Source organism: Rana temporaria, chromosome 4 (genome assembly GCF_905171775.1).
Source record: "Rana temporaria chromosome 4, aRanTem1.1, whole genome shotgun sequence".
In the NCBI taxonomy this organism is placed as follows: Eukaryota; Metazoa; Chordata; class Amphibia; order Anura; family Ranidae; genus Rana; species Rana temporaria.
The window spans coordinates 142,869,595-142,893,500 of NC_053492.1; the positions used below are offsets into that span (position 1 = coordinate 142,869,595).

Genomic DNA, 23,906 nt, shown 5'->3' on the forward strand with positions numbered 1-23,906 from the left:
TAAATCACTCACAGGGGCACACAGGATTAGAACACAGAGGTGTTGGAATGAAGATGTGAAAGTGGCTTAACCACTTTAAAGCGGACCTGCAGTCATGTTTTTCAGCTATTAAATCTTCTGCCCTTGTGGTCTTAACCCTTTCATGCCTATGCCTATGTATGACATTTGGTGTTTACAAGTTAAAATCCATATTTTTGGCTAGAAAATTACTTAGAACCCCCAAACATTATATATATATTTTTAGCAGAGAATCTAAAGAATAAAATGGCGATTGTTGCAATATTTTATGTCATACGGTATTTGTGCGGCGGTGTTTTAAACACAACTTTTTGGGGAAAATTTACTTTCATGAATTTTAAAAAAATGAAAAAGTAAAATTAGCCCAATTTTTTTGCATAATGTGAAAGATGATGTTATGCCAAGTAAATAGATACCAAGCATGACACGCTTTATAATTGCACGCACTCGTGGAATGGCGACAAACTACGGTAACTAAAAATCTCCATAGGCGACGCTTTAAACTTTTTTTACGGTTACCAGGTTAGAGTTACAGAGTAGGCCTAGTGCTATAATTATTGCTCTCGCTCTTACGATCGTGGCGATACCTCACATGTGTTATTTGAACACCGTTTTCATATGCGGGCGCGACTTCCGTATGCGCTTTCTTCGCTGCGCAAGCTCGCGGGGAGGGGGGCGCTTTAAAAAAATTTTTTTTTTGTTTTCTTATTTATTTATTTATTTTTTTCTAATATTAAATTTTTTTTTTTTACATTTTGATCACTTTTATTGCTGTCACAAGGAATGTAAACATCCCTTGTGACAGCAATAGGTGGTGACAGGTACTCTTTATGGAGGGATCGGGGGTCTAAAAGACCCCCGAGCCCTCCTTTGCACTTCAAAGTATTCAGATCGCCGAAAACGGCGATTCTGAATACTGTGTACTTTTTTAAATCCGGCGCCATTGGCATCTGAGAAACCCGGAAGTGACGTCATGACGCCGCTTCCGTGGTTTCAATGCGGACACTGGATCAAAGCCGTTTACGGCTTTGTTTCAGAGCTCGCCGAGACGCTGGAGGCGCCGGATCGTGGATCGGGTCTCCCGGTGGGACGGGAGGCCCGGTCAGAGCGGCGAGAGGCGGCGGGAGGGGGGGATGTCCCCTCCCGCTCCTCCGGCATAACAACCGAGCGGCTTTTAGCCGCATCGGTTGTTATGTTTGGAAAGCCGATCGCCCGCTCTAAACAACGGTACCGGGATGATGCCTGCGGCTGCAGGCATCATCCCGGTATAACCCCTGAAAGCCGAGGACGCATATATGCGTACGCTCGGCGTGAAAGGGTTAACTTTGGATAGCAAAAATGTTTTTCTGCCAGTAAATACCTTATACAGCCCGTTTTCAATTTCTGTTTCTTGTCTGGTAAAAAGCCTAGGCTTATGACATCACGCACAGCTCTCTCACCTGGAGTTGGCCAGAAAGGGGGGATAAGTCATGAGGGCCAATGAGAGCTGCAGGGCTGGAGGTATGCCTCTGTGTAAATCCAGGAGGTGAACAGGCAGCAGCTTCAGCTGCCCACAGTTAAAAATGGATGCAGCCAGACTCAGTGGAGGGAGATTTCTGTAGCATATTTGGCAAGTACAGAATCATATTTTTTATATATATATATATATATATATATATATATATATATATATATATATATATATATATATATATATATATATATATATATATATATATATATATATATATTACACACATATATATATATATATATTACACACACATTTTTTTTTTTTTTACTCACCTAGGCAAATGATGTGCTCTATGCTCACTGTGCCTCCTGGGATATGCATGCTCCATATCGCAGGAGGTATAGCTTTTCACTGACAATGGAGGGAGGGGGCGGGCCTGGCAGCACACCATCTGGAGACTCACTAGCTGAACCCAGTAGATTCATGTTGGCACAGGACAGGAGCTGCTGAGAAGAGAATCTTAGCAGGACAATTGGATTTACAAACACCAAAAAAAAAAAAAAGGGGGGGGGGGGGGGGGGGCTGAGGCTGCAGATCCTTTTTAGACAATCCATACTTTTTTGGGGAAACTTCAGAAAACAATGATCTGTCCTGTCAGCTATAGCCTGCGGTATTGATTAACCACTTAACCCCCGGACCATATTGCTGCCCAAAGACCAGAGCACTTTTTGCGATTCGGCACTGCGTCGCTTTAACAGACAATTGCGCGGTCGTGCGACATGGCTCCCAAACAAAATTGGCGTCCTTTTTTTCCCCCACCAATAGAGTTTTCTTTTGGTGGTATTTGATCACCTCTGCGGTTTTTATTTTTTTGCGCTATAAACAAAAATAGAGCTACGATTTTTAAAAAAAAATAATATTTTTTACTTTTTGCTGTAATATTCCCCAAAAATATATATAAAAACATTTTTTTTCCCTCAGTTTAGGCTGATACGTATTCGACACATTTTTCTCGAAAAAAAAAAAAAAAAAGAATAAAAAAAAAAAATCGCAATAAGCGTTTATTGATTTGTTTGCGCAAAAGTTATAGCGTTTACAAAATAGGGGGTATTTTTATGGCATTTTGATTAATATTTTTTTTTTACTGGCAATGGCGGCGATCAGCGTTTTTTTTTTTCGGTACTGCGACATTACGGCAGAAACTTCGGACACATTTTTGGGACCATTGGCATTTTTATAGCGATCAGTGCTATAAAAATGCATTGGATTACTATAAAAATGCCACTGGCAGTGAAGAGGTTAACACCAGGGGGTGGGAAGGGGTTAAGTATGTCCCTGAGTGTGTTCTAACTGTAGGGGGGGTGGCCTCACTAGGGAAAATCACTGATCTTCTGTTCATACATTGTATGAACAGAGGATCAGCATTTCCCCCCTGACAGGACCAGGAGCTGTGTGTTTACACACACAGCTCCCGATCCCCGCTCTGTAACGAGCAATCGCGGGTGCCCGGCGGCGATCGCGCCCGCCTGGCACGGGAGTCAGGGCCAAGTGTGCGCGCCCCTAGTGGCCTGCGAGAGAGCCAACGTACAGCTACGAGCAGGGGAGCCGACCTGCCGCGGTAAAACGACAGGGGCAGGTTGGCAAGCAGTTAGGCAGGGAAAAATCTGACAAGGCAGTTGTACAGAAGTTGCTCGGTAAATCAGTCTGTGCAAACAGCCTGCCCATAAATGAATCAAAATTCAGCTAGTCCCTGCGAAACCACCCAAATGTTGATGTATGTATGGTCAGCCTGAATCTGGCTACACATTATATAATTTTTTTGTTCAATTTCATTTAGATTTACCTTCAACTGTTGTACAAGGGCCTGCGTGACTGCATACAAAATGAAAGCGTTCAAGTTTGACCGCATATTATATGGTTTTGGTAAATCTAAGGGAAAATTTGTACAAGAAAGTTGTAAATGCATAGTCAGAAATTCTCAGACTTGCTTTATTTATACATATCCTTCCAGTGATTGGTGGACACAGCGCTCTGTCATTCTGATAAAGATGGTATTGCTGCAAAAAGAAGTCTTGGAAAGCCCTGGGCAAGAAAACAGGATCATCATCATAGACCAACTGATTTCTAGCTAAATGCCAGCACATCACTTTTTTTCAAAGCTTTGATTAAAACAGTTGAGAACAATATGAAAAGGAAAAATATATCTGCACCTCAGACATGTACAAACAGATCAAAACAGGTTCCCTACATCACAACTCAGCATATCAAACCCAAAACCACAAATTACAGTCCACAAAAACAATACTTAAAGTCTAGCATACATGAAAGTAAGGAATTCCATGCAAATTGGATGCACACTTTAAAGCAGAACACTAGAAAGAAAAGAAAGGGGGCTTTTGTAGGAATACTTCTCTTCAATCCAGGGCAGTGTTCACATAATTCTAAGCTGCCAAAGAGGACCTCCGCTAGTTGCCTGGCTGTCTCTGAATTCAAACTTACTAGTAACTGATCTAAGGCAAGTACACATCCACAGAAGACAGAATGATTCATTAAACCCGATTCGTATACCTGTTTTGGCACATTGACTCAAATATTACAGCCATTAGATCAAAATGATAGCCAAGCAAATAACATTTTTCAAAAGGTCAGCAGTGACAGCCTATATATTTCTCTTGGTGCAGGTTTTTTTTGTAATGGTATCAGCAGCTTTCAATCCTTTGCACAGCAGAGCTCAGAAAAAGCAGCACAAGGAGCCAATCAGTTATGAGGTAGTGTGAGGAGCATGCTGAAATTAGGAGCAAGCAGAGTGACAGATGAGCTTATCAATCTGCCGCTTTTACCATCACTGTCCAGTTACAGACTAGGCATTGACAAAGCCTGTGCTGTCTAACTATATAAAGAAAAAAAAAACAGGTCTTTTTCCACAAAATTTTTGGGGGGGGCGCAAACAAACGAAAAAAAAAAACAATTTCAGCCTCACTGTGCCCATCAAACGCAGCCACTGTGCCATCATTTATCGCCACTGTGCCCATCAATTGGCACCACTGTGCCATCAAACGCTGCCACTGTGCACATCTATTGTCACCACCGTGCCCATCAATTGTCGCCACTGTGCCATGCCATCAAACGCAGCCACTGTGCCATCAATTGTTGCCACTGTGCCCAGCAATTGTCGCCACTGGGCCCTGTAAAATGCCCCCCTCCACCCATCGCCTGGCACTTACCTTTCTGGGGTCAGCCATCCTGCTTCTTCCATCCCTCGATGTCTTCTCCCGCCCTCGATGACACTTCAACCAATCGGGTTACCGTAACCAGAACTGGTGAACCTGATTGGCTGACACGCCTGTCAGTCTTATCCAAGGAACGCACCCCCTGTACGTCCCTGGGATAAGCTTTGGAAGCCTATTACAGCCTGAGGGCTGTAATCGGAAAGCCTATCAGAGCCACTGACTTTGATAGGCACTTCCACAGCCAACCAGCTGCCGTTATTCAGATGGCCGGCAGCAGCAACAATACATAGATTCATGCAATGCATGAATCTATGTATTGTATCAGTGGCGGTGTGGGAGCCAGAGGGCTCCGGCACCCTCTATGGACGCACCGCCACTGGTTACTATCAATCTAGTCCTAAGATCATAAGTTTATTTGCAAGTAAAGTAAAGTAGTTTCCACATATAGATTTGTGTATGTATCCATTTGCCTGGAGTTTGGCATTAAAGGGGTTGTAAAGCTTCCTGTTTTTTTTCACCTAAATGCATTCTATGCATCGAGAACGCGCTGGCTTCTTTGGCTCTTCATTGGACAGATTGATAGCAGCACAGCCATTGGCTCGCGCAGTTGTCAATAAACTCTAATGACACAAGGTTGGGGCGGAGTCCTGTAGTTGGCAGCTATGGACGCCAAATACAGGACTTGGGAGCGCACCCGCAAGGTAACCCCCTTGGGAGAGCGCTTCCCAGAGGGGGTTATCTGAGGTATGGGAGGAGCCGAGACACCCCAGAAGACAAGGATTGGGGCCACGCTGTGCAAAACGAGCTGCACAGTGGAGGCAAGTATGACATTTTTTTAAAACAAAGTAAAGGTTTTATATCACTTTGTATCAATTTCTACATACTGGGCCAGATCCACAGTCGCCGAGCGCAACTTAACTTTTCAGAGTTAAGTTACACTGCCGCAAATCTCCCAAGTTAGGTGCCGATCCACAAAGCACTTACCTGGAAATTTGCGGCGCTGTAACTTAAATCCGTCCGGCGCAAGGCGTTCCTATTCAAATGGGCGAGTCCCATTTAAATTAGGCGCGCTCCCGCGCCGGACGTACTGCGCATGCTCCGTCGGGTAAATTACCCGACGTGCATTGCGCTAACTGACGCCGCTCCGACGTCATTTGCTTAGACGTTAACATAAATGGCGTCCAGCGCCATTCACGGACGTCTTACGCAAACGACGTAGAATTTAAAATTTGTCGCGGGAACGACGGCCATACTTGACATGGCTTAGGACAACTAGGGCTTAGCCCTAGTTTTACGCGGCGGAACTCGACGTAAACTACGTAGATTTAGAGCGTCGGGCCCGTCGGAGCGTTCGTGGATCGCCGTAACTGGTCATTTGCATATTCTACGCCGGCCTCAATGGCCTCGCCACCTAGCGGCCGGCCTAGAATTGCATCCTTAAGATCCGACAGTGTAATTCAATTACACATGTCGGATCTTCGTCCTAACTATGGGAAACTGAGTCTGTGGATCAGTTCCATAGTTAGGACCAGGGATACGACGGAGTAACAGCAGTTACTCCGCCGTATCTCTTTTGAGGATCTGGCCCATAGTATTTAAATCGGCGTATAACACTAAAAATTGGGGGCAAATCACAGGTGCGTATTATACGCTGATAGTGTACCTTGGAGGGGAACGAGTGCTGGCGGAATTCACAGAGCCGTAATCACCTGTTTACTCAGCTCTCACACACAGTACTGCCTATCACAGGAGCTTGTCCAATGCTGATGGCGGAGGTGGGACTGTGTGTGTGTGACTGCCAACAGCCACAAATCCTCCCTCTAGGCTTTAGGGTAGACACAAGGACCCACACCCTCCATCCATGTGCTCAGTCTCACACTGGGGTCCCAAACCCATAGTGATAATAAGAGCACCCCTGGGTGACCAACTCCCAGGGGACACTGACACTGCAGGTTCTCTGCTTTCCTAGCCAGGCAAATGCAGCCCATCTAAATCAGAAAAGGCATTAGCATTTAGGGAGAGCCTTACCTTCAATTGGGTTTTAGTTACTACTTTGTAGGGTAGTAACTAATCCACCCAATGCTGGCCATACGATAATATACAGTCTGATGAAATTGTTATAGATTTGCGCCACAGAGCAAAATTTAAATGTTACCAATCAAATAACACAAAATTATAATTATGTGAATTAAACAAAATTCTAACACAAATTAGAAGCAGCCTCCCTAGAACAGTAATGTGAAATTGGTAGGGTAGGGGGCGCTACGTGCAAATACAAATAAGTTATACCCTAGTAACAAAAAATATAATAAAATTTACATATATAAATGTGCATCCATGTGTATCTTTATACAGTCCATGCATAACCCGATTCCAAATAAATATATAAAAGTCCAAAACGTGATGCATTCAATGCTTTCCAAGATAAACACTGGATGTGTGCAATAATGATTTGATTGCTGAGAAAGATAATCCGTGCTCACAAAGCCTTCACCATAATGTTTTATAAAACACCCGACGTGATCGAATAAAAGATGGCTCCTTACCGACTCCAGTTGACTCTAACTAAAAAGAAGTCAAAAGCGCTTTTTTGGGAAACACTGTCCCATGTGATCAGATTCCAATCTCGCAGTCAGTTTGATCATACATATACCGGAAGAGAGACCACAATAGTGTGATACCTTTTATTAAAACTATATAAAATATAAAACTTTGCCAAATGGCTCTTTACTAGAACAAGTGCCACAATCCCGGCACTGAGGCTGTGGGCATGGATCAGTAGAAAGGAGGATCTCCGTACGGAGTGTCGCATTGATTTGAAAAAGTAGTACATGATTTTTGTGCTGCTTGAATAGACATCTGTGCATTTCAGATGAAGTTGCACGATATCAAAGTTGCAGTAAATGTGAATGGGGGCTAAAAGCTGTCTGATGTGGTGATTGTCAGTACTGGTAGTGTGAGCAGCTCTGTGGGCAAAGCTTGGTTAAGGAAACAGGAAGAAGAACCCCCCCACCTGTTGTCACAGGGAAGGGTGGCAGAGAAGCAGCAGGAAGAAGCCAAATTGCGTCTGCATTTACATTAAATGTCTTGTGCAGAGGAACACCTACTATGGACAGGTAGTGCATATACATACATAAAGAGGCTTTGCAATCTGGATCAACCTTTCCTCAAGGTCTACAAGCAAATTTAGAAAAAAAAAAAAAAATATATATATATATATATATATATATATATATATATATATATATATATATATTTCAAAAACACTTCTCTGTTGACAGTCCTTGCCAGCTAGCAACACATTTGTTACATTCATCGATCATATTAAAGCAGATTGCATTGTGTGTAAAAGGACTTGTATGATTTTTTTCACATAAGTCTACCGCGCGACATAAAGGGGAAGTCCAAACAAATCCTACCCAAGCTTAAACCTGCTCCCACCCCCATTCTTGGCCTATTCCATCTATCCTGTAAAGCAGGGGTCTCCAAACTACGACCCTCCAGTTGTACAGGAACTACAATTCCCATCATGCCTAGTCATGTTTGTGAACATCAGAGTTTTACAATGCCTCATGGAACGTGTAGTTCCACAACAGATGGAGGGCCATAGTTTGGGAATCCCTGCTGTAAAGGAAAGATGTCTATACTTGCCTATTCTGAGGGTGCTCCAGACAGATCTCCCCAACAACCTGCTTCAGTGAAGAGATCTCTGGCAACGACTGCAATTGGCGATGTCACCTATAGGCCATACATTGTTGGCTGCCCCTCCTGTACAATGAAGCTACTGCTGGGAGCAGAAAGGCAAGTATAGACATCTTCCCTTTACAAGGTAGTTAGAATAGGCTATGAATGGGAGCAGATAGTATTTGACTGGACTTACTTTAAGTCCTGGTTCACACTGGAGAGTTTTGACATGCGATTTGGCATGTCAAAACTGCAGCAATTGCCATCAATGGCACCGTCCTAATCGATTCAACGCCACATCTGCGGTGCTACACCGATTTCAAAAATACATTTCTGTACTACTTTTTGCGATTTCAGGCTGCGATTTACATTGACATCTGTGCAGAAACCTGCACAGATGTGTCCGAAATCACGGCCAAAAATTGGGACTGACATGCGGGAGTGAAATCAAGCGAGCACGGCTTCATTCCCGTAGCTCAGTGTGAACCTGGGCTAAGTGCTGGTTGACACAGGGGCAGTTTTAAAGTCGCCCAACTCTGAAACCGCCCCGTACAACTTGCAAAACGACTTCTGTATAGTAGTCAATGCAAGACTTGAGTCGCTCCTATTAGAGTGGTTCAATTGTACAGAATTGAGCGCGACTTGTCAGGCGGCTAAGTCGCCTGACAGGTCACCCCTGTGTGAACTGGGTCTTAAGCTGAGCTAAAACAATAAAATAGTAAAAAATAAAGAAGTTTAAAATAAAAAATGTAAGACATTTTAGCAACCTCTTTCCTCCCAACTTCAAGGGTTGAATGAGAAATATATATATACACACACACACACGCACCCCAATTAAACTTTGATTATTCCTCACTCCCCCAGGCGCCGTCCTTGCTGCACAACTGATCCCCTGAAGCCGCATATATTTGCTGCTTAGTCGGTTACAGGTACATGACATACAATGCAGGATCAGCAGTCCCCCACTAAGTGAGGAAGAAGATGAATTACCCATAACCCAGAGTGTTGGAGAGCAAAGCACACCTACTCCCAGGGGAGAGAAGGGCATGTAAAACCGCTTTTCCTGTACTCCCTAGAGAAAAATGTGCATTTAACCAATGCAATGCTAGGATATCCCCACTGTAGGGGGTCTTTTTTTTTTTTTTAAACCTTTATATGTGGAATCGTATACCCACAGGCGATTCAGAGAAGGGGGGAATAAATAGCTTTAAATATCATACGATAAGTAAAATGTCTGATGTAATTTATGCAGAATCTATGTAAAATGCACAATTATGAACATTTGTTACATCCCCCCTCCCGTGCCCATCATATTAGGATAAAGTTAAACGATAGTGTCAGTAAAGGGTCCAATATTGCATAATGTTAACATGTATAAAACATTAACTGGGTACATCTGTGGTTAACAAAATGTGTTCCCAGCTGGCATAATCGCGCAACTTTAACCACATACTAACCACGTTTACTAAATTAGGAATTCCCAAAAGGAGTGATTTAATGGTGTGCTCATCCTATGATCACACATTTATACCACAGTATGGATTTTTTCCCCCCCCTTTTGTAAAGAACGCTGTACTGTTCTGTATGTCTACATACAAACTGGGATTTGTGTGTTATTCACCCGAAATGTAGAACTTAATTTCTGAGTAGGACAGTGCTCAGGTCCAATAATGCAAAAGGGATGTGCAATAATGACAATTAATGGACATTGCTGCAATTGTAGTAGACAGAGGAAAGGAACGTTTGGATTAGTTGCTAGGGGTGACAGCGGGTTACTGATCTTTGCATGGTCTCTTAAAAAAAAAAGGAGGGGAAAAAATGTACTATTTTTTTAACCAATCATTTTGGTAACATTTTATAGAATTTTTTCCCTCTCCATTTTTAAGAGTCGGTTCACACAGCAGCGGCACGACTTCGGGGGCGACTCTGCAAGTGGTCCTGAGGACGACTTCAGAGGCGATTTGCAAAACGACTTCTGTATAGAAGTCAATGCAGGTCGCCCCGAGCCGCCCCCAAAGTCGTACAGGAACCTTTTTCTAAGTCGGAGCGACTTGCGTCGCTCCTATTAGAACTGTTCCATTCCATTGAATGGGACGTGACACGTCAGGCGGCTGAGCCGCCTGTCGTGTCGCCCCAGTGTGAACCGGGTCTAAGACCGTTATTATTAAGACTGTTGTTATTTGTTTCCCCTCCTTTTAAGACCGTCTGTGTATGTATACATTACACACACACACACACACACACACACACACTTAACGAAAAAGCAACCAAGAGTAAAAAGTTATGAATGTCATTGTGAGCTCAGAAAAATTATTCATGGACAAGATCCATTTATCTCTCATATTAAAGGGGTGGTTCACCCTAAAAACTACTTTTTTTTATTACACTGCCCCCCCACATTACAATCCGATTAAGGCTATTATTTTTGTTGATGCTGTACATACCTTTGTACAGCATATTCACCCGTGCATCCGGGTTGCGAGTCCCGCGGGAGTGGGCGTTCCTAACATTTCTGTGATTGACGTTTTGTCCAAAAACAAGCTCCCCCCGTCGCGTAAGCCGCGTCACGGTTGGTGAAAGAAGCCGAACGGCGAGTCAGCGCTATTCTGCACATCGCCGTTCGGCTCCTTTAGCCAATCGTGACGCGGCTTACGCGATGGGGGGGGAGCTCGTTTTTGGGCAAAACGTCAATCACAGACATGTTAGGAACGCCCACTCCCGCGGGACTCGGATGCACGGGTGAATATGCTGTACAAAGGTATGTACAGCATCAAAAAAAATAATAATAGCCTTAATCGGATTGTAATGTGGGGGGGCAGTGTAATAAAAAAAAAGTAGTTTTTAGGGTGAACCACCCCTTTAAACACTTAGAACATAAAAAGATGCTAAACTTTCCCAGGGGGCTTAGGTGGTCTCCTGCAGCAATCATGCATGACTAAACCAAAATAATCAAAGTTATTGATAAATGGCAAATCTTAAAGGGGTTGTAAAGGTTTGTTTTTATTTTCTAAATAGGTTCCTTTAAGATCGTGCATTGTTGGTTCACTTACCTTTTCCTTCAATTTCCCTTCTAAATGTTTTTTTTCCTTTGTCTGAATTTCTCACTTCCTGTTCCTCCTCAGTAAGCTGTTCTAAAAATGACTTTCCACCGCTTGGATGATGGTGGAAAGCTTACTGAGGAGAAACAGGATGTGAGAAATTCAAACAAAGAAAAAAAAACATTTAGAAGGAAAATCGAAGGAAAAGGTAAGTGAACCAACAATGCACTATCTTAAAGGAACCCATTTAGAAAATAAAAGACGAACCTTTACAACCCCTTTAATGCACAGGGACCAATCAGAATCTATATATGAGAATAATAATTCCTTCTTGTAGAACATTTTCCTGCACATGACTGCTCTGCATTGCCTTTGCACACCATATAAAAAAGAGCCAGATTCAATGGGCAGCAATCAGATGTTCCCTTCCACCGATCCAAGCCAAAGTAAACTGGTAGCTGGTTACAATGTTGCAGTCCAAACAACACAGGTCTGCTACACCGAGTTCCTCTCTGAATACAAGGATCTGAACAAGAACTCAGCCATAAATCACAATGCTGACTACTTACAAATAGAAGTAGACTCAGCGAAGCAGCTCCTAGCACAATCCCTGATCGTTTGTTGCCACCCGGTAGAACTGCTGCATTTCAGGATCAAAAAACGTGAACACTCATTGGATCTGGGTTCAATACTGATGAGAATTTATATAGATTAATGACCAATTGTTGTTGTATGTAAGCTAATAAAAGAGAAACCTTGTAGTTCAGGACCTGTATAGCTTTGAGCACAAATGCAAGAAAATCACAAGTCATCAGTTAAAAAAATAAGGAACATAACATGAGTGTTTTTTTTATTAACAGCACTTGTAACACGTATCCATTAGCTCACCAGGCATACTGCACAGGTTTAATGCACCACCCGCAATGGGTGAGATTTACTGGTCTCAAGTCATTGTAAACACGATTCTCACTGTAATAGCTAAACTCAATGACCAGTGCAAAACTCTAGAACCAACATGTGACTCAGCAGTATAAACAGGAAATCAGACAGTACAAGACCCCCGTCCTCAACGCCATCGTACAAAAAGCAGAGAAGACAGATGCCTGATTCCTCAGAAAAGAAGCACCTACCATGATTATCTGAATAGTTCTTTTATGGCAGCCAAACAATTGCAGATGTCACACAGTCCTCCGACCCCACTAAGGATAATCCCGAAAGCTTTATCGATAAAATACTGCAAAAAACAATGATGGTCAGCAAGGTGGATCCAAGGCAACCATATTACAGACTTCTGATTGGCAGCCAAGACACTGTCGCTTGCCTAATTGGATGAGGCTTAAGCAGCCCATACAGGAGTCAGTTTTTGGTTTTTCGTTCAACTAGTGAGGTGAACAAAAAAAAAAGCCCAATTCCCCTATGCATATGTTTGAGATGAGTTATTCTATTGTGACAACGAGCAGCAAATATCCGAGAGGGTGATTGTACAGAAGTCAAGACATCCGCACATGCTCCCCACCATGGATTGAAATTCTACCGGTCACTTGTGAACTGGCTGAATTTCGATTCATGCCACCTTTGGTCTACACTTGGAATTTTAAGGTTGACCCCGGCATCACGCCACTGAGCAATTCATCTCCTGTATAGTTTAGGCCCAAGCCTCACCGTTTGGAAGCCACGTTGTGATGAACCTACCACACCTGTAGTAAATGGAACTAGCCATGCTCAGGGTAATGAACCCAGAGGACATCAGCACAATACTAAAAGCTTAACCTCCCCTGTAAGATTGGTACTTGTTACAGAATAGGAGCTTGAACTGATCAGCTGTAGAGATATGCAATGATTTTTACTGGAGGAAAAGAAGACAACAGCAGACGTTTGGTACAGTAGTTGGGAAGTTTAGTGTTGCAGGCAATAGGTCAATCAAGAAGTTCACAACATGGGTTTTCTTAGCAACGATTTACTAAGATCCTTGACTTCCGCTTGGCTCGAAACTGTCTGGTACCCCAAAAGGTCCATAGGGACCTGGCAATATTCCTCCACCTGTTTTATCTGCAGAAAAGTCAGCACTGTCCTCCAGGCGCTGACCGCCTGGGTGGCATTGCGGGCAGACACCACAAACGGTTTGGAGGAGTAGCCCGAGCCACTTGTCATGTTCAGGGAGAACTTCTCTATCTCTGGGCTCACAGAAAGGTTCACAAAACTATAGACCTGCCTTAGGGTCTTAATGGGATCCACCACTAGATCCTCGTATCGCACCACCATGTAGTTCCCCTTGAGCCAGCTCGGCGGGTTGAAGGCAGTCCTCAGAGTCTTGCCCATGCTATTACAGATGACTTCCATGGCTCCAATGGCATGGTAATCGGAGCCATCTTTCTTGTTGAGTTTGTGGCCAGGGTCGATGAAGGGAACCCTGCGGATCCTGGGGTCCCGGCTTCGGACCACCTGCAGGCTCTCTCGGATCAGGCCGTGCCTGGACTTGATCCTGGAGTTGGCCACAGCCCGGGGGTCCCTGACCAAGTGAATGACCTTCAGGTCCAGCGAAGGGTCCATCATCAACGGAGCCAGCACGTTGATGTCGAAGATGCGCACCCCTTTGATGACAATGGTGTTGTACTTGTGGCACTCTTCCTCTAGAAGGCTGAGGCTCTGTGGGGGGCACTTCTTACATACCTTCTCATCCACCAAGCCCACCACCTCCTTCCTGTAGGCCGAGCAGATAGGGGCTGAGCAGATGACCTTGTTGGTGGAGGCTCCGAAGATGCCCAGCGTGCTGATGTTCTTAGCTCCGGCCGTGTTGTAGAGCTGCAGGGCGGACAGATCACAGCGGTAGAGGGCGCTAAGGAGGTCCCGGGCGGCCCCCTGTAGGGACATGGCATCCCCGGGGTACAGCTTCTGCCACACGTGCCATACCGGCTCATACAGGAAGAAAACATCCGGGTTCTGATTAAAGAGCTCCCCGAAGAAGGACGAGCCGGAGCGCCAGGTGGTGAACACGTAGACCAGCTGCCTCTTCCTAGGCGGGGAGGGCCGGTACAAGTAGCGGATGTCGGAGCGGCTCTGGTACGGAGTGTAACGCACTTGCTCGTTACATTGCTGGGGCTCCTTGTGCCATTTGTCCATCAGGTTCAGCATGGTGAGGACCAGCAGGAGCACATAGCCAAGGCACAGGATCAGCGCCTTCCTGCGGAATACTTTCATGGTGACCACTACTCCCCCCTTCCTACAACTCCGGGGATCATGTCCTCTGTCATGTCAGCCTGCCCGGGGCTCAACACCACCCGCCGCATCAACTTCAGCGACATGGCCCGCCGGGATGTGTGCGTGTATGAGGGGCGCTCACCGAACACTGGACTCAGCCATCCTCCTCCTCCACATTGCTGCCTCTAAGTACACTGCGCTCCCTTCACACAACAGCGCAATATGGAGATGCTTAAACTTCACTGCCATTGGCTACCAGAGCTGCTGCTCTCCGTTACACGCCCCCTTCCTATGCAGAGCTGTGTCTATGCCGCGTCTGATAGGCTAGCGGCTTCCAGTATGGAACGCTGGAGATGCTCTGAGTGGCTGTGTGTGTGGAAGCGGTCTGTGTGATAGTCTGCAGAGACTCCCAGCACTTCTTCGGCGGGATGTTGTGTATGGAAATTGTCTGTGATTGGTCCTCCAGAGTGCAAGACGTTATAATGTCCTATAATAGTGGAAATGCTTCTTGTGATTGGTCCTCCAGTGTGCAGGACGTTAGAATGTCCTATAATAGTGGAAATGCTTCCTGTGATTGGTCCTCCGGTGTGCAGGACGTTAGAATGTCCTATAATAGTGGAAATGCTTCCTGTGATTGGTCCTCCGGTGTGCAGGACGTTATAATGTCCTATAATAGTGGAAATGCTTCCTGTGATTGGTCCTCCGGTGTGCAGGACGTTAGAATGTCCTATAATAGTGGAAATGCTTCCTGTGATTGGTCCTCCGGTGTGCAGGACGTTATAATCAGTGCTGAGACAAGGCCATTTGGTGCCCAGGGCGAAGATGGCAAACTGCGCCCCCCCCCCCCCCACCCCATTCTTAAGAAAGAATCAACGTTGTTTCAAAACAAGAATATACTTAAAACAATACCAATTCAATTAGGTTTAATGTGATAGAAACAGAGTTCACTCACATATCACCCCACACGGTATTGCCCTCCTTCATATATCACCCCACACACAGCATTTCACCCTTTACATGACCCCCCCCCCCCACACACACACAGAGTATTGTCCCTTTACATGACCCCCCCCCCCCACACACACACAGTATTGTCCCTTTACATGACCCCCCCCCCCCCCACACACACAGTATTGTCCCTTTACATCCCCCCCCCCCCCCCACACACACACAGTATTTCCCCCTTTACATATCACCCACACAGTATTGTCCCTTTACATGACCCCCCCCCCCCCCACACACACAGTATTGTCCCTTTACATGACCCCCCCCCCCCCACACACACACAGTATTGTCCCTTTACATCACCCCCCCCCACACACACACACACAGTATTTCCCCCTTTACGTATCACCCACACAGTATTGTCCCTTTACATGACCCCCCCCCCCCACACACACAGTATTGTCCCTTTACATGACCCCCCCCCCCCCACACAGTATTGTCCCTTTACGTGACCCCCCCCCCCCACACACACACACAGTATTTCCTCCTTCACATATCACCCACACAGTATTGTCCCTTTACATGACCCCCCCCCCCACAGTATTTCCCCCTTTACATATCACCCACACAGTATTGTCCCTTTACATGACCCTTCCCCCACACATTATCCCCCCCTTTACATATCACCCACACAGTATTGTCCCTTTACATGACCCCCCCCCCCCCCCACACACACACACACAGTATTGTCCCTTTACATGACTCACCACACAGTATTGTCCCTTTACATGACCCACCACACAGTATTTCCCCCTTTACATGACCCCCCCCCCCCCACACAGTATGTCCCCCTTTACATATCACCCACACAGTATTGTCCCTTTACATGACTCCCCACACAGTATTGTCCCTTTATGACCCCACTCACACAGTATTCCCCCCTTTACATATCACCCACACAGTATGTCCCCCTTTACATATCACCCACACAGTATTGTCCCTTTACATGACCCTCCCCCCCCACAGTATTCCCCCCTTTCCATATCACCCACACAGTATTGTCCCTTTATGACCCCCCTCACACAGTATTCCCCCCTTTCCATATCACCCACACAGTATTGTCCCTTTATGACCCCCCTCACACAGTATTCCCCCCTTTCCATATCACCCACACAGTATTGTCCCTTTATGACCCCCCTCACACAGTATTCCCCCCTTTACATATCACCCACACAGTATTGTCCCTTTACATGACCCCCCACACACAGTATTATCCCTTTACATATCTGCCCACACAGTATTTCCCCCTTTACATTGCCACCTTTAAACGACCCCTCCACACAGCACTGCCCCCATTCCCCTGCTTCCCATCCTTCACAGTTCCATATATTTTCCTCCCATCACTCCTACCTTTCACAGAGCGGAGAGCAGGAGGCGGGACAATCCCAAACTGAAGGCACACCAGCACTGGGCGGGGCACGGGAGCTGCCGGGTTGACTTTTCATATTAGCAAACTGGAGATTGGCTGCTAGGACCACCTCCTAGCAGCCAATCTCCTCCCGATTAATGTGACAGGCAGCTACTGCTCTCCACGCAGTGCTGGTCCCGCCCCCAGTGCAGAATTTTTCCGCCTCCTGCCTTCCGCTCCTCTCTACTCTGCTAATGATAGCAGAGGAGGCTGGGGACAAAAGCGGCGATTAAATTGCGCGATTAAATGGCACGATCGCGGCGGTCCAGAAAGAGCAGCAGCTCGGGCCGGACGTGGATTGTGGGCCACCATTTAGTGATGCCCGGCATAGGATAATGATACTCTTATACCTGCTAACAACCCGCCCCCTTTTACACTCTGCCCAGGGCACCTGACCCTCTCGCCCACCCCTTGTACCGGCCCTGGTTATAATGTCCTATAATAGAAATGCTTCCTATGATTGGTCCTCCAGAGTGCAGGAAGTTATGTCCTATAGTAATGGAAATGCTTCCTGTGATTGGTCCTCCAGATTGCAGGACATTATAATGTCCTATAATATGTATAATAATGGAAATGCTTCCTGTGATTGGTCCTCCAGAGTGCAGGACGTTATGATGTCTTATAATAATGGAAATGCTTCCTGTGATTGGTCCTCCAGAGTGCAGGACGTTATGATGTCCTATAATATATATATAAATGGGTACAGAAGCCCCATTTCATTTGCCAGGAGCGATCAGAAGGTTGGGACCATGAATCATTGGCCTGGACCCTGGGACTGATCGCTCCTCTAATGAATACGACCGCCGCAGGCACCGGAGGGCTGCGTAATCCCAGAATCTACTGCCTTCACATACAATCTATTAAGATTAGGGCTGTGCAAATTAACTTTTAATTAATCGATTAATCTTTAATTTTTTTGATTGATCAAAATCTTTTTGATCGATTAAAATTCTTTTGATTGGTACTCACCTCTCCGCTGGCTTCCGGGCCTTCAGGGAGTTCCGTCGGAGATCCAGTAACGTCACAGACACCGGCGGGGCTTGCCGTGTCCATCTGAAGGGCTCCTTTGCTGTGCCTTCATATCTGCATGCAGGCGGGACCTTACTATCTGCCACACGCAAGGGCTGTTACACTTCCCTCTATCACTTCCCTCTATCAACCTGGGATTCTACAGCCATCCACTGGGAGTTGTGATAGTTCCCTTCATGGGACATCTACATGCCGACGGACTGATGTAACCTCTCCTCATCTGGATTCAGCAGTGGTATTGTTGTTCACATTTTTATACCAGTATCATACTTGGCTACATGTTTTTATGACTGCTTTTGGTACCGTTTGGTATTACTCGCACCATTTTTACAGTTTATGTAGCTACATCGATTTTATTTCCAGTGCAATATTTATTTGGTTACCTACTTGAAGACTATAAAAGTTTTAATGTTATTCCCATCGAGCGCTGCCTTTGTGTGTTTTTTGTATCCTGCTATCCATTTTTCCAGTGGTTGGTAGCTGCACTGGGAATGAATGCGGAGGGAGCTGTTTTAAGCTCCCCGAGCACATGGGAATGGTGGCAGAGGGAGTTTCTAGGCCCCCTCGGTGCTGCATGCTGCACACCTGTGGGAATTAGAAGGGCGTGTCCCGGTCTGATAGGGGGTGGTTTCCCCTCCCTAGCACACCTGAAAGGTAAGGGGCTTTATTACAGGCAGTCAGGGACCAATGACAGGCGGGCCATAGGTCACAGGGACGCAGGGAACTTTCTGGAAGGAAGGTAGTTGATTTAAGGCAGGAGCGAGCAAGCGTGGGCACCAGTGCCTCAGGAGCCATTACCTTGTTTTGAACTCCCGCGCCCCCGAGCTGCAATGAAGAGCCTGGTAAGAAGGATCCTTGAGAGAGCGGGCGCTGAAGACGGGGACTCCTGGATGGAGCAGTGTCTCTCTCTACCTCACTCCCAGGACGCGCAGCGCGCAATAGCCTCTACAGACCGGAGCACGTCAGCTGGCTCTGCCTCCGTGCCCGCCTCCGGACTTACCGCACCAGTGACATCCTCTCCATGCTACTTTCCGCACCCATTGGACGGTTCAGCAGCGGGCTCAAGGGGATTGGACGTTGGCAGTGTCAGTCAGCTGGCTGGCACACACATAGGCAGCATGGAGGAGGAGGCGCCTCCGGCCTTTCCAGCCCTCACGGACTGAGCAGAACCGTCACCACAGAAGCGGAGGAAGTCTAACAGACTTCCCGCTGCCAAGGCGGACGCTACGGCACCTCCGGCCAGGGGGTCACAGAGAGGAAGAAACGGAGGAGGACAGCGGGGGGGCCGCGCCAAGAAGTCGGGCCCCCCTCCTAATGATAGTGCAGCACCCGGTGTTTTTTCTCAACAGGTTCCAGCACAGGCGGCACTCGCTGCAGACACAGGAAGACCCATGCTGCTAGCTTCTCCCGGCAGCGGCATCAGCAGGTCATGGAACGCAGCTGGGTCCATGGGAGCACCCAGCACACAGACAGCGTTTGAACCACAGCAAATCCCAGTGATATGTGCCCAGACGGTCCCTGCGTCAGGTCCAGGTAATGAAAATCTGTCTCAGTTACAGCTGCTAACTTCCCTCACTGCTTCTTTGTCTTCTATCATTGCTGGTATGTCTCCTAACTTACCTGTTCCTCAGAACTGTTCTGCAGCCACTGTTTGGGCCAACCAAGAGGAGGGTAGGAGCGGCCTGGGGTTGGGTGGAAGTGTATCACAACCTTTGCATGTCAGTGGGATGGATATACCAGTGAATGTACCTGAAATTTGTGCTAGGGAAGCTCTGCCTTGCACACTGTCACCTTTAGGTTACCACCTAACTGCAGCCACAAAAGATAAAATTGTCAAGGGTGATTTTGTTGACCTTTTGTCACTTTTACCTTCAGCAAAGGAGTCAGTGTTCAGGGAAAAAACGGAGGAGAGGGAAGGGGACAGGCGCAGGCCAGTGGCAAGAACCTTTAATAACTGGTTACAGGCTTTTCTGATTTACTCTAGTGTAATATGCGAGAAGTACCCTGATAAAAGTGTGGGTTTGATGCAACATATGGATATAGTTTTGGAAGCGTATAAGAATTTTGGTGGTGTCTCATGGTTCTCATACGATGAGTCGTTTAGACAAAAATTATCTGTTCACCCCAATCTACAATGGGGATCAAAAGACATTGGGTTGTGGCTGAACCTTTTTCTGCCTCAGAGAGGGTTCACCCCCAGGCCCCAGTCACCAAATGCGGGCGCCCCAGCCGCCTCTTATAGAAAAGGAATATGTTTTTCCTTTAACGATTCCCAGTGCAAGTTCCCTGGCACTTGCAGGTATAGGCATGAGTGCGCATTTTGCGGGGGGACTCACCCGGTCGCTAAATGCTTTAAAAAAATGGCAGTTGCCAACCAGCCACAATACAGGGAGTCCTTTCCGAAGAGCGGCATCCCCGGTGAAGTTGCAAGAAATGCTCCCGTGGCTCCTAATCTACACAGACAGGCAGACAGCCCAGCTACTATGTGAAGGTTTCAAGGAAGGTTTTAGACTCCCCCCTTTTGAAGGGCAGGGTTGTATAGTTGGAAAAAATTTAAAGTCAGCAACAGACTTCCCTGAAGTAGTTAGGGAAAATTTTTTCAAAGAGCTCAGGGAAGGTAGAATTTCAGGCCCTTTTCTGCACCCCCTGTTTAAGGACTTCAGGGTCTCCCCTCTTGGGGTGGTCCCCAAAAAAGAAGTAGGGTCCTTCAGGTTGATCCACCACCTGTCTTCTCCGGTGGGGGATTCCCTTAACGATCAAATTAGCGAAGAAATGTCATCGGTAAATTATCTAACATTCGATGACGCTTTAAAAAAACTACGCTTGCTGGGTAAGGGTTCTTTCCTGGCTAAGGCAGACATTCAATCTGCTTTTCGTTTATTACCAATTAACCCTTTGTCCTTCAATTCATTAGGTTTTGTTTTTGACGATTGTTTTTTCTTTGACCGTTGCCTCCCAATGGGCTGCTCCCTCTCCTGCAGCTATTTCGAGTCATTTGCCACATTCCTGGAATGGGTAGTGCAGAAACAATCTGGCTCAACCTTCCTGGTTCACTACCTAGATGATTTTCTTTTCCTTGGGAGGTCGTTTGCTGACTGCATGAAGGTACTGAATTCTTTTTTGGAAATATGTAGGACATTCAATATCCCTTTAGCGCACGAGAAGACTCTGTATCCGTCAACACGGCTAGTTTTTTTGGGAATAACAATTGACACCTTAGCAATGGAATTTGAGCTTCCGGCTGAGAAGGTGTCTCAATTAAGGGACAATTTGTTCAGAATGATCAGAAAAAAGAAGGTCATTCTGAAGGAAGTTCAAAAATTGCTGGGGATGCTGGCGTTTGCATCAAGGGTTCTTCCCGTCGGTCGGATTTTTTCAAGGCGTCTCTACCTGGCGATTTCGGGTTTCAAATCCCCCACGTCTCACATCAGAATCTCTTCGGAGATAAGAGAAGACCTCTTGGTATGGTCACAGTTCTTAGAAAATTCAATGGAAGAGCAGTTTTCCAGTCTGAATTTGTGACTGATCGGGATTACAGTTTGTTTACAGACGCAGCAGGTTCAGTGGGTTTTTCAGCCCTGTGGAAAACCCATTGGTGCGCTTCATTGTGGCATCCCAGCTGGCGTAGGAAAGGGCATACGAAAAACATAGTTATTCTGGAGCTCTTTCCTATTGTGGTCGCACTAGAGTTATGGGGCGACCATTTCAGGAACAAAAGAGTTATGTTCAGCACGGACAATAAAGGGGTGCTTTTCGCAATAAATTGCTTATCGTCCAAATCCCCCCCGGTAATCTCCCTGATTCGTTACCTAGTTTTTAAGTGTTTGAGTTTAAACATTTGGATAAAAGCCCGTCATATTCCAGGTAAGCTGAATGATATAGCGGACTCTCTCTCCCGGTTACAGATGGAGAGATTCAGGTCTCTGTTCCCAGCCGCGGACGAGAGGGGGATCCAGTGCCCAGCACACCTGTGGGATCTGATATAGACTTTGTGCGTTTGAATATAGTAAAATCCATCGCCCCAGCTACAATGTGTGCTTATTCCTCAGCATGGAGGTTGTGGTTGACCCATTTGGCCTCGATGAGGGAACATCAGCTGGCATTTTCCGAAAAATTGGTGCTATCTTTTCTGAACAAATTAATGGCTGGTAACCTGTCATGGTCCCAGGTTAATAAAATCCTGGCCGGGATCTCTTTTTTCGGCAAATTGAATAACTTTCCTCCTTGCTCCTCTTTCTTTTCGGTTCACCAGGCATTAAAAGGCTACAGGAAAGGCTCCCAGAATAGGGACAATAGAATGGCAGTTACTCCTCCCTTGCTTACCAAATTATGCTCGGCGGTCGGGGCTATATGTTTTTCGCGCTACGAAGCGTCTCTTTTTCGTGCTCTTTTTTCTCTTCTTTTTTTCGGAGCGTTCAGGATATCGGAGCTAGTCGCTCCCAATAAGAAATCGGAGTCCAACTTTAAATTTGAGCATATGATTTGGGGCACTTCGCGTTTTTCTATATTTGTACCGAGGTCAAAAACTGATCAGATGGGAAAAGGGACCTGGCTAACGCTGCACGCTTTGCCAGAGTCTCCTATCTGCCCGGTTAAACTAGTCGGGCAGTTCTTGCAAGTTAGAGGGGTAGAAAGGGGGTCATTTTTTATTCACGACAATGGCACCCCATTGTCCGTGTACCAGTTCAACGCGGTTTTTCGGAAATGCTTGTCTACACTAGACTTGGGGGGGTTTCCTCTCTCGTCACATTCCTTTAGGATAGGTGCGGCCACAGAGGCAGCTAGGCTTGGTTTGGATGTCGTTAGCATTAAGCGCATTGGTAGATGGCAGTCAGATGCCTATAAGCTTTACATTCGCCCTCACTGTCCAATTTAATTTCTAGGTCAAGCTTTATCAGTATGGATTGTAGGCCACTCCTACATATTTGGGGCGGAAAGAAGAGCTTCGCGAAGAGGCTATACCGGAAGCTTAAATTTTGACCCCAAGTGGGTGAACATTTGTTGGCACGGAAGAAGGGGTATGGTATGGCGTAACCTATTTGATGAATTAAGTTTATTGTTTCAGTCAATGCCAATCCCGGACGTTTTGATTCTCCACCTCGGTGGAAATGACATAGGGAAAAGGAAAACCCTGGATCTGATACTTCAGATCAAATATGATTTAAGTCAATTTAAACTTTCCTTTCCTGAGGTTCAGTTGGTCTTCTCGGAGATAGCCCCAAGACTTATTTGGCTGAACTCCCCCTTAGAAAGAGTTAGAAAGAGGATAAACAGAGCGGTAGCTAAGTTCATGCCCGAGATCGGGGGATTATCCTTCCGTCATGTAGATTTAGAAGGGGGGTTGGTCGGCCTCTTCAGGATGGACGGGATTCATCTCTCAGAGGTTGGGCTCGACATATTTAACAATGATTTGCAGAGCATGGTGGAGTTGGCCGCGAGGTTGGGTGGTTGGGCCGGTGTAGTTTCTAGGGTGCTACCTAGAAACGGGTCCGGCTAGTGGGGATAGTTATAATAATGAGTTAATACCCAACCTGAGCCGTATGGCTAGGTTGATGACTACTGTTGGTTCAAGTTAACAAGTGCTTGATGGTTGTACATACAATGGTTGTATGAGTAATAAAGTTGATGAATTAATAAAATGTTGATACCAGTAATAAAGGCCTGCGGCCAAGTTTAACCCACCACATGTCTCTTGGTCGTTAATGAATAGGTTTATTCTGCATACAGTCCCATGAATGCGGAGGGAGCTGTTTTAAGCTCCCCGAGCACATGGGAATGGTGGCAGAGGGAGTTTCTAGGCCCCCTCGGTGCTGCATGCTGCACACCTGTGGGAATTAGAAGGG

At 46.1% G+C, this 23,906-nt stretch overlaps 1 protein-coding gene across 1 annotated transcript; it reads right to left on the bottom strand.

Annotated features, from left to right (window-relative positions):
• Nucleotides 1-12,256: 12,256 nt before the first annotated feature.
• CHST2 (carbohydrate sulfotransferase 2) lies at nucleotides 12,257-15,013 on the bottom strand. Its single transcript, XM_040349110.1, has one exon. It carries the CDS (start codon nucleotides 14,619-14,621, stop codon nucleotides 13,353-13,355), a length of 1,269 nt encoding a protein of 422 aa, XP_040205044.1. The 5' UTR covers nucleotides 14,622-15,013; the 3' UTR covers nucleotides 12,257-13,352.
• Nucleotides 15,014-23,906: the final 8,893 nt, after the last annotated feature.